This window comes from Euprymna scolopes, chromosome 18 (assembly GCF_053919585.1).
Source record: "Euprymna scolopes isolate OS-2025 chromosome 18, ASM5391958v1, whole genome shotgun sequence".
Taxonomy (NCBI): Eukaryota; Metazoa; Mollusca; class Cephalopoda; order Sepiida; family Sepiolidae; genus Euprymna; species Euprymna scolopes.
The window spans coordinates 102,941,410-102,953,315 of NC_136499.1; the positions used below are offsets into that span (position 1 = coordinate 102,941,410).

The 11,906-nt window shown below is 38.6% G+C and overlaps 1 protein-coding gene across 2 annotated transcripts in view; it reads right to left on the bottom strand.

Moving 5' to 3' along the window:
- Window positions 1-9,065, bottom strand: part of LOC145297722 (transient receptor potential cation channel subfamily M member 3-like) — a 790,615-nt gene extending 781,550 nt beyond the window's left edge. Inside the window, exon 1 of one of the 2 annotated variants that reach the window (XM_080143937.1) lies at window positions 8,756-9,065. Coding sequence is in view for 1 of the 2 variants with exons in the window: in XM_080143936.1 (XP_080000062.1) it covers window positions 8,756-8,974 (219 nt within the window). In the remaining variant the exon portion in view is untranslated. The remainder of the gene's footprint in view (window positions 1-8,755) is intronic. The other variant, XM_080143936.1, reaches the window with a different exon arrangement.
- Between the last annotated feature and the right edge of the window lie 2,841 nt (window positions 9,066-11,906).

Sequence of the window (11,906 nt, forward strand, 5' to 3'; positions counted from 1 at the left end):
AGTATGTGACAACCTCCCCACCAGATATTTCGGCAAAAGGGATACAAAGAGAAGAAGCTATTCTCCAGATATTGAGCACTTTTTGTTGACTGTATGCTAACCCCTCCCCCACTTCCCTCCAAAAAATAAAATAAATAAATCAAAACAACTTCTTTTTCGATAAAAATAGAAGTGCCCGTGCGACTGAAAAAAACAACAACAAAAAAAAAAAAAATGAGCCGCGTGGTCCGGGCTCGAATGTGAAATGTGAAAGAGGGGAAGAACGCAAAAACTTACGAACAAACTATTTTGCCCACACAACTAAGAGTGCTTATGACATCATGACGTTGCAAAATAAGCTTTTTAAACAGAGTTTTAGTTTGAAATGCGTGCATGATTTGCAAAAAAAAAAAAAAAAAAAAAAAAAAAAAAAAAAATCGACGTGAAAAAGGACCCCTCTCCATCTTCCAAAAACTGGTCCAGTTGACAGCCACTCGAAGCATTGCCCTTACAGATTGTACTCGTTTTTACCCAGTCAGATGCAGCTGACAAGTTTTTAGCAGACATACGTAATGAGCTAGTAAATGAACCATATCCAGTCTACGTTGGCATCACACTGGACCGAACTCTCTCCTTCAAGACACACATAGACAAGCTCCGAAAGAAGATCGCCCCTCGAATTAACTTAGTCAACATACTGGCTAACTCGAGTTGAGGAGCAGACCCACACACGCTAAGGGCAACATCATTAGTCCTATGTTACTCCACGGCTGAATATGGCGCTGCAGTATTGTCTCCCTCAGCCCATGCTCACCGCATTGACGCAGATCTCCACAAAGCTTGCCGGATCATAACCGGAAACTTAAAAAGCACACCTCTACCAGCCCTATACCGATTAAGTGGCATGCCACCACCTAAAGTCCGCTGGGATATAATTGCAAGAGTTGAGCGTACTAAACAACTCGAAGACCCCAGACACCCTCTCTATAGCTACTCGGAGGTGGCTAGACGACTTAGTGTCCCGGCGAAGCTTTGCCACAGTGGAGGAACTACCGGACACTCCTACATCCTCTTACCGGCTGCAGATGTGGAGAGAGGTAGACCCTCAGTCTACAAATATAGCACTGCCAGAGCCCAGTGAAACCTTACCACCTGGCACACACCTGTCCCGTTCGGAGTGGGTCACTCTGAATAGGGCAAGGGCAAAAGTTGCAAAAACTGGCGACAACCTCCTCATGTGGGGTTACTTTACAACTGCTGAATGCCCCTAGGGTGCCCAAGTTCAGACCATCGAGCACATTTTAACATCTTGCCCACTAGGGCCCAACTGCACGGACGAAGACCTCAGTGTTGGTAATGAAACCGCACGCCGCTGGTTGAAGAGATTGAGCGACAAGATATGATGAGCAGACACACAGACGATTGTCCTTTATATAATAGTAGTGGTGGTCCTCTGCAGTGCCTGGTTTTATGGTAAAGGTATGGAGCAATGGAGAGAAAAAGAAAACAAAATTAACGAACCCCCCTACAAAAAAGTAAAATAGCAGCGAATACTCGTGCGAGCACAAAAAAAAAAAAAAAAAAAAAAAAAAAAAAAAAAGAAAATTAGCCGCAGTAATCAAGCTTGAACTTTTAACGCTAAAGGGAAGTGAAAAAGAAGCTGCACCAACTGCAACTTACGTCGCAGGCGTTCAAAATAAGCTTAGTCATTGCAAGGCATATGATGACTTTGCAAAAATGTCGACGCAAAAACTGGCCCTCTCCTTGCAAAGAACGGCTCAGTTGACCAGCACAGAATTAATGTTTTGGGCCAATTTTCGGATATTTGTCGTCCGAGAAACTGATCTTTCAAATGATAATGACTTTGTCAATGTTCGTTGCGTGTGTCGAAAGTTTTTGGCAGACACACAAACACACATTTTCCCTTTATTATAATAGAAAACTAGCAGGGGTCCCCGGCGTTGCCCAGGTGTGGAGAAGAGTATTGATCAACAGAGCCCTCCCCCCAATGTTTTAACCCGCCTCCCCCCCAAAAAATAGCAGTGAGTATCCATGCGAGCACAAAAAAAAAGAAAAAAGTAGTAAGCAAGCAGGCAGTGTCGAACGTATAACGCGAAGGAGAAAAAAAGTCAACTGCTTAATCCCGCGCCCACTGTGACATACGACGTTGCTAGCATTCAAAATAAGGTTAGTCATTGCAAGGCGTATGATGACTTTGCAAAAATATTGATGAAAAAGCTGACTCTCCTTGTAAAAAACGGCCCAGTTGACGGTCAAAGAATGAATGTTTTTGACCAATTTTTGGATATTTGTCATCCAAGAGACTGACCTTTCAAATGATACCAATCTTGTCAGTGTTGGTCACGTGTGTCAAAAGTTTTTTGCAGACATACAAACACACACACACACACACACACACACACACACACACACACACACACACACACACACATTTGGCTTTTTATCCGGCATTGCCCCTGTGTGGAGAGGTGGTATAGTAAGGCTATTGAGCAACCCTAAAAAAAAAAAATAATAAATAAAATAGCAGTGAGCAAAAAAAAATTAGCCACAATAGCCAGGCTCAAACCTGTAACGCTAAGAGGAAAAGGAGGTGAAAAAAGTCAATGGTTTAGTCGTCTGGCTCAAGGCACACTTACATTACGGGCCTTCGAAATAACACCTTTAAAACGCATGTTGAGATTGCAAGAAGTGAATGACTTCGCAAAAATGTCAACACAAAAACTGATCCTTCCTTGCAAAGAACGGCCCAGTTGACAGTGAAAGAATGAATGCTTTTGGCCCATTTTCCGATATTTGTCGTCCGAGAGTCCGACCTTTCTAACGATACTGATTTTGTCAGTGTTCGTTGCATGTGTCAATAGTTTTTGGCAGACATAAAAATAATCACACATTTTGCCTTTTATATATAGACTAACATGGATACCCGGCATTGCCTGGGTGGAGAGAGAGCTAATATACTAAGGATATTGAGCAACACCAGCCCCTAAAAAAAAAAAAAAAAAAAAATTTAGCTGCAGTAGGCAGGCTCAAACCTATAATTTGAAAGTAAACACAAGATCCAGTTTCTATTCTCCTTAAATTAAATAAAATATGTGTTTGGCAAGTTTTTATGGTTACAAATTTTTTTTAGATAGGGGTTGATGATTTGGATATTTGCATTTTTTTTTACTACTGTTCTCATCAATTCCTAAATTCAAAATGAAGCACCCGAAGAAGATCAGAGATTAAATTGGCTGAAAAGATAACAGTACTTGGGAAGTTTACACACCATGCTGAAATAATAGCATTACCATTTAGGATGCCATTCTTAAAGAGGGGAGGTGTTTCAACTATTATGTACTTTTACCTCACAATTTAATAAACAAAAGATGCTGTAAAAATTGAATATAACTTGAAAACCTTATCTAAAAAATCTGGCAGAGGAGTATGTCTGAAGATTGCTAAAATACACCAAACGTTGATGTTATGTTTTCTTTTCCCTTGCAGAACATGATTGATTTTTGCAAAGTCAAAAACAAAACCAAACACCATGAACTAATATTTGAAAATATAAAGAACTTGAAGCTTATGAACGTTTACCAAAATTACTGGATTCAGCATTACATAATCCAAAAAGTGTTGACATGCCATAAAACAAATCAACCAAACCAAACCTATCTAAATAAAATATATATAGTCTGGTCTGTAAACTGCACAAGCACGAAGATAACCATACCATGCCATAGCCTTGTGCTCTTGGAGGGGGCATAGGCCATCCACAACTTTTGTAGATCCTTTTGTAGCGAGGAATTCTTTTTTTTTTTTGGGGGGGGGGTGCTGGCCCCACACCCAACCTTCCCAGAAGGTACATACAACACCTAGCCTTCCAAAATGGTCACCCATCTGATACTGGCCAGGCTCAATGTTGCTAAACTTTGGTGATCTGGCAGGAAACAGTTGGAACAATTACATTGAGAGTATTGTCAGGACCGCTGCAAAGAAGGTAGGCTCTCTCTACCATGCGAGAAAGCTACTAACGCCCAAAAGTATCCTGTACCTCTATAAGGCCACCATTCGCCCATGTATGGAGTATTTGGGCTGGTGCATCTGCTACTTGTCTCTCGCTCCAAGACAAGGTCCAAAAGAGAGTCTCCAACCTGATAGGTCCTGAACTGTCATCTAAGCTTTACCCTCTGTCCCACCGACGAAATGTTGCATCCATCTGCCTGTTCTACAAGTATTTTAATGGTGAATGCTCTGAAGAACTGCAAGCACTTGTGCGTCCACGATGTAAATACCCCCGACAAACCAGACAAGCAGCTAAATCCCACCCCTTCACAGTAGAGATCCCTAGATGTAAGAGAGCTTTCTACTCCAGTAGTTTTTCCCCAGAACCGCTAGACTTTTGAATTCCCTTCCAGGTCCCTGCTTCCCCAACTGTACTGACATGCAGAAGTTCAAGTGTAACATGAACCTACATCTTGTTGCCCAACTCCCTACATAGTATCCCAGTAGCTAATGTCCCTTACACCAAAGTGGCAATGTACCTTGTTTGGGGTATATACATATATATAAAAAAAAAGAACTGGCGTGTCAACGTGATTGTGCAGCAAGGTAACAACCAACATGAAACAGGAGTTCGAATGATGCAAATTACATCACTTCTCATCTAAAAAATTCCGAAACGTTTTAACTTGGTTGATATATCTGCAACGTTTCGGCCGAGGTAATCTCCAAACTTCTTCAGGTGCTTTTTTTCAAACGACAAGAAAGGTATACTATAACATACTTACGTGGTCAATTGGGAGGGGAGGGAAATAACGTTCTCAACTTTTTTACTAAAGCAATGTTTGAGATGTAAAGAAGAACCTTAATGGAATGTTCAAATATCTATATATAGAGATGAAATGTTAACCCCTAGGAAGGGGGCCCCTTGATTATGGAGAACTTTGAAGTAAAATGAAAACAAAAATGCTAACATGTACACAGATAGATGCACATATAGACACACATACAATAGAGTGGTCTCAGCAAAGACAACAAATGCAGGTTCTGCCACACAGAAGTAGAGAGTGTGAGCCACCTGATTTCTAGCTGTAAGGTTCTGCTAGGGGACGGCTACTATAAAATGCGACACAATGAAGTATGCAAATATCTCCACTGGACGATCTGCAATAAGTTAAATATCGAATGCAGCAAGAAGTCATGGGAACATATACCCGAAAGAACAGTCGGAAACAAGTCATATACCATCCACTATGACTATGCAATCCCTACAGCCACGTACCTAGAAAACGGAGCTATAAAACCCGACATTGTAATATGGGACAAGAAGGAGAAGGAAGCAACCTTGGTGGAAGTTAGTGTCCCGAATGATGCTGGGTTAAACAGAGCTGAGAGGGAAAAGATTACCAAATACCAGCGTCTTATGTATGACATGAAAAGAAACTGGAACCTTAAGAAGATCTCTATCATTCCAGTAATTATAGGAGCAACCGAACTTATGAAAAAGAATTTTACAAACTATCTTACAAATATACCAGGTAAACCAAGTGCAAAGGAGATTCAAACAATTGCACTTAAAGGGACGGTTAGAATCTTAAAAAGATCTCTCGGTTGGAGTGTCTAAAATAGCAGGTGTATGTTTGGCATCTGGTAGGATGCCCCATCCCTGGCTTAAACAAAATGATAAGAAAAATGAAAAAATATAGAAAAATGGAGTCTGTATTATTTGGATTCATTAGACTACTGTTATATATATATATATATTACACACACACACACACACACACAAAACCGGTTGTCCAAAAGTTTTGTTATCCCTAAAAAACCAGTTGTCCCAAAATCTTTTGCTCCTAAAAAAAAAAAAAAAAAAAAAAAGTTATCCAACATTTTGCTACACTAAAAAAAAGAAAAAAAAAGTTATCCAACATCTTGCTACACTAAAAAAAAGAAAAAGAAAAAAAAGAAAAAAAAGTTATCCAACATCTTGCTACACTAAACAAAAAAAAAAAAAAAGTTATCCAACATCTTGCTACACTAAACCACTTGTCTGAAAGTCTATTTCTACAAAACTGGTTGTCTCAAAATCTTGTTACCTCTATAAAAACCGATTGTCCGAAAGGTGTTGGAGATTCAATCCTAAATACGGGCAATACCAAGAATACAATTCTGAATTATTTAAGATGGTGATGGCTAATGGAATTTCCCCGAATTTGGCAGAACTGACGTGAAGAAGGCCAGAGAGTAAATCGGCAGAAACATTGTGAGAATAATAACAAAGATGAGAACAGTGGTTCGAATAGTTGAACTAGTAAAGATTCTTTGAGAATTGAATGAAACTAATCAGAATTCTAAGATATAGATTAATTTTGGAGGATGGGAGGGGGGGGGCAAAGAGATGCTAATCTTTGATCTTACGTTTCCGAATTTTTGAGATGAAGATTTTTATGCGTATTATTTAGAATTTTCAGATTACTGTTCTCATCTTGGGTGTCATTTTCACAACGTTTCGGTCGATGTAACCTTCAACCTTCTTCAGGTGCATGTTGTTGAACTTGGGGAATTTCAATGAAATTTCGAACGGGACCCTTTATTTACTTCACGGGGATAAGATGCTCCCTTCTCTCAGCCATGACTGGATAGAGGTCCTAAGTAATTCACAATTCTATTTTTTGGTCGGCCACGATGCGAATTGAATCTATCCAGTCATGGCTGACAGAACAAGAGCATGCTATCCTGTGAAGTAAATAAAGGGTTCCCTTCGTAATTCCGTCCACATTCCCGAGTTTGACAAGATACACCTGAAGAAGGTTGGAGGTTACATCGACCAAAACGTGAAAATGATACTCAAGATGAGAGCGGTAGTCCGATGAATCCAAATAATATAACCAATCCTCATCTCAAAAATTGAGAAACGTAAAAAGTGAATTGTTAAACCATATATAATGATACAGAAGAAGGAGAAAGAAGCAACCTTAGTAGAAGGTAGTGTCCCTAACGATGCTGCTGGGTTAAACAGAACTGAGAGAGAAAAGATAACGAAATACAAAGGTCTTATGTACGACATGAAAAGAAACTGGAATCTTAGGAAGATCTCCATCATTCCAGTAATCATAGGAGTTGGTTGGTTGTTTTACGGCATATCCACCTTTTTCAAGTTATTTAATGCCGAATCCAAAGATTTGAGAAAAATTTTTTAATAGAATATATTCGTTGTTTTCAAGTCAGTTTCTATTTAACCCATAGTTGGGACCCTAACAGATACTACCACTCCGGGTCAGAGTGAACCTGGGAACAATGGTAATTAAAGGGTGGCTCCACACTCCCCAAAACCCGCAAGCTGGGGCCTCACCACTGGATATAGTTTAAAGTCATATCCAGGACCAATTATAGGAGTAACCGTACTCCTGGAAAATAATTGCAAAAACTACCTGACAAATATAACCAGTGAAACAAGTGCAAGAGAGAACAAACAATTGAACTTGAAAAGATGGTTAGAATCTTAAAAAGATCTCCTGGTTGGAATGTATGAGATAACAGGTGGATGGTTGGCATCCGATAGGATGCCCACTCTCAGCAAAAACAAGATAAGAAAATTTAAAAAAATATATATAGAAACATTGCAGATTAAAGGCAAAAAAAAAGGGACATATTAATAATCAAGTACTATAACCAACGCAAAACAAAAACAGTAATTTTAAGATGCTTTACTTTTTTTTTTTTTTAAATTGTCTCCTCACAAGGGCAAAGTTAGACCCAATTTCGGCTTTCAATCCGAAAAAATCCAACTCCCCAAAAGGAGGAATCTTCTTTGGAAATAACGTTGGTTCTTAATCATGAATAAAGGAATTTCAGGTAAGAGACCATAAACTCATTCTATGTAAGATAAGTATCAGCGCTGGTCTCCATTCTCCCTCCGAAAGGAGAAGGTGATACCTGGGAGAATTACCTCTCGTGGCAGGTAAGCATTGGTGATATTATCTATCTTACCTCTGAAAATTGAAGATAATGCTTGGGAGAATGATGTTCTGTGACAGGTAAGTATCGGCTATCTATATCATTCATCTTAGTCTGTCTGCCTGTTCCACTTTTTCTTAGAAACTACTCGACCGATTTGGCTGAAATTCTGTATGGACCTTTGCAATGACAAGGTGCAGTGAACTAAGTACTACGGTATTTGTTCAATGCACTAATAAGGCATTAATAAGGATTACTTACCACATTCACTCTAGAAGTTTTCTCAGAAACTACTGCATTAATCTGACAGGAATTTTGTATGGACTTTCGTTATGATAAAGTGCAGCAAACCAAGTATTATGGTATCCATTAGATGTACATTAATAGGGATTAGTATTTAATGCAAAAATGAACACAATTTTAACCATATTCAACAATCAATTTTGGTATACGGTATTCGTTCTAAGTCAACAGGCTATAATTTTTACTGGATTTTAATGGGCTCAAAAATCTAATGGTATACATTTACTGTACAAAAGGAGGAGATAATGCCCGAGAGCATGACCTCTTGTAATAGACAAGTATAGCCTACTGTATCGCCTTTTAGAGAAAAAAAGTAAGACTTTCCTTCAAACTCAATGCGCTATTATTTAATATTGAAATTGGATACAAGTTATTTTATTTATAGCTGGTGAGGGGGGTTCGAGATCAATACCTTTATCGAAAAGTGTTAATGTTTATATAGGTGACTGGAATCTAACTTGATTTTCTTGCCTACCTGAGGAATAAGTTGAAAACAAAGAAATCTCAAACTTACCATATCTGATCCACGTTTTAAAAATGATCGCCGAATGGTAGCCAAATCCTCAAAGATTGAGGCCAAACTCGTGCGAGATTGACTGTGATATTCCTTGTTGACCTGGAGCATGCTGAGGCTGAGAGAGGTAGCCGAGTGGACCAAGTTGTTGTTAAATTCCAGGACAGGGCTCGCAAAGCTGGACTGACGAGGAATGGGTTGGGTAGGTGTGTCGGACATATAGATAAATTAGAGCGGAGAAACAACGAAAGGGCCCAAAAGAACAAAAAAAAACAAAACAAAGCAACCCAAAAAAGAAAGAAAAAAAAAAGGTAGGACCCAAAAATTAATAATTAAAAAAAAAAAGCAAAAAATAAATAAATAAATAAATAAAATAGAATAAATAACTAAAAAATGTTTACTTAATTTTTTTTTTTTTTTTTTTTTTTTCAAAAATTTATGGAGTTATTTTTTATAATTATGTATATTTCTGTCTTTATTTGTAGATCTGCCTCTAAAGAAATATTTACAAAGATTTGATTTATTGAAATTTTTGAGCCGGTATATATATCCCTTGATTTTTGATTCTGTTGCTAACGTGTGATATTTTTTAAGAAAAGCAGTAACTTTTTCTGCTTCCCATCACTTCTGATTGAAGTTTTCTTTAAGACGGCTGCTGAACGAGGCAGAAACGGCTTAATCAGAAATAGTTTCTGAAAATTGTTATTGTTGTAAAAATTCGTGGCATCACAAAACGGAGGTCCCTCAACAGGTGCTTCATAATGGGAGAGTGGCTCCAGGTTCTATTTGCAGGCGAAAACCATTGCAATTTTGAAAATCTAGCTTCCGAGGGACAAAAAACCCGACAGAGAAGCGGCAAACTAATGCGGACGTGCGCATTTCGGGATTACGGCGTTTCTACCTCTTGTGACTCTAGCAGAAGAACTAATAATAGACGCAAACACGGACTGTTCTATACTGCTACTACTGCCTTTTACCAAAATGCTACTAGATTTCCAAGCATCCGCGTGGACAAGTTGTCGAAGACTGTTACTTGGTGCACAAAAGAACTCCTGCTGCACTTTTTTTCTTTTTTTTTTTTTTTTGGTTATTCCTATCAAAATAAACAAATTTGCTACAAACCCCCGCCCCGAAGATTTTCGTACAAGTTCTCAGCAAGTTATTAGGCACGTCAGAAATGCGTTAAATAGGGATAAAGAGGGAAAGATGGAGCAGTCAGGCGGAGGAGGAAGAAAGACCAGGAATATTTCTGATAGCGCGGAGGGGGAAAAAAAATCAATATTTTGATCCTGCACAACGTACGACTCCGTCAGGAACTTTGGATGCGTGCAGTAGAGACAAGGTGGTAGCGGTTGTGGCTACGGCTACAGCAGCAACAGTTTGAAGAAGGGAAGAGAGAAAGCTGTAATCACAGAGTGAGGGAGAGAGGGACAAAGACAAAGACAAAAAAAAAAAAAAAAAAAAACAGAAAGAAAAGACCGGCAAATAAAAGGAGAGAGAGGGAGAAAGTGTGATTGTGATGTTTACGGTTCTTCGAAATAAGATTTTCCAAATATATTTTTCTTTAGATTTTTTTTTTTTTTTTTTAAATAAGCTTCATCACTCGATTGACCGGCAAAAATAAATAAAAAACAAAGATGCACGTTAATACTGGAAGAGATGCCGGTGCCACTAAGCACGATCGGATAAAGTTTCTTGCTATAGTGCCAGAACGAGATAGAATTTGCCACAAGAACTGATAGAATGGAAGATTGAAAAACGTGTCCGATTTCCCCAAAGGCCCACCTTGCAGCGGTAAAGTCTCATCTACCTATAAGAAGATGGACAAGTTGTGAGCAGCAGAATCCCTTATCCTTTAATAAATGATTAAAAAAAGTTGCCGTATCCGAGTGGACAACGTCTTTAGTCGCAGACAATCGGTAGAAACTTAATTTCTTTTAAACTCCTTTTCTTATGGCAAGAGGAAGAAGGTGGGGGAACGAAAAACTTCCTATCCACTCACAGACACACACACACACACCTTCTGACAAGCAAATAGTACAGATGCAAGAATTAATAAAAGCATATAACTGTAAAATTAAATTACATATTTTTAAAATGTACGCTTTGTGTTTTGCAGGTAAATAATCTCATTCTAATTTAGTTGAAACAAGCACAGCTAATCATATTCTGTGATAACATATAATTAAAAACATAAAAAAAAAAACACCTGGAGGATGAGAGAGGGAAGAAGGTGAAATCACACCTTAATAATTAATTTTTTTTTTTAACTGTGCGGCCCAGTATAGTTTCAGAGTACAATACGTGTACAGAACTAAAATGGCATTCCAGTGAGCGCATATATCCACCAAAGTCCAGCATACTCTCCTACCATATACATCAATTTTTTTTTTTGTGGTGCCAATATTAGGCCTGGCCTGTCTGTCAACCGTACTACTCAAGTCCACAACTACGAATGAAAAGGGAACGATGAGAGAACTTAAATCTCCCTCTCTCCCATATATATATATATATATATATATATATATATATATATATATATATATAAGGCAAAATCGCCACGCACGTTTTTGTATGTCCAGCTAAGATTTTTTTCGACAGGGTTCTCGAGGGGGGGGGTACTAATTCTTAGAACTTTTTATATACTCCCTAGATTATAATATCTACGATTTGCGAAGGCACATCGTACTAACATTTATTTACATAGACTTTTATAAAATTTGCGGTATTCCTTCCTCTCGCGTGGATGTTCAGCTTTTTCATATAAAACCGAAACTAATCGAAAGCAAAGCCCTCAGCAGCCTTTTGTGCCGGGACGTCTTGAAAGCAATTAGCTTTGATCAATGTGGGTAAAACCCTTCGGATCAGACAATTGCTATTCATTTGAGAGTTCCCTCTTTATCGGAGGAGTTTGGTTCAGAAACAAATGAAATGGCAGAAAGCTTAACTGGCCTTCAGCCAACGTTCATTTCTGCAAGTCAACTTTTTGATTGACACCGCTAAATTTGAATGCTTTTCACTTCCTATGGCCTCGTAGTATAGCAGTAAGAGGTCACGTTTTCTTTTACTTTCTTTTCAGCCTTCGTGTCACGGGTTCGAGCCTGCCTGACTACTAAAAACTTTTTTTTCCTTTTACACCTCCAAACACCCG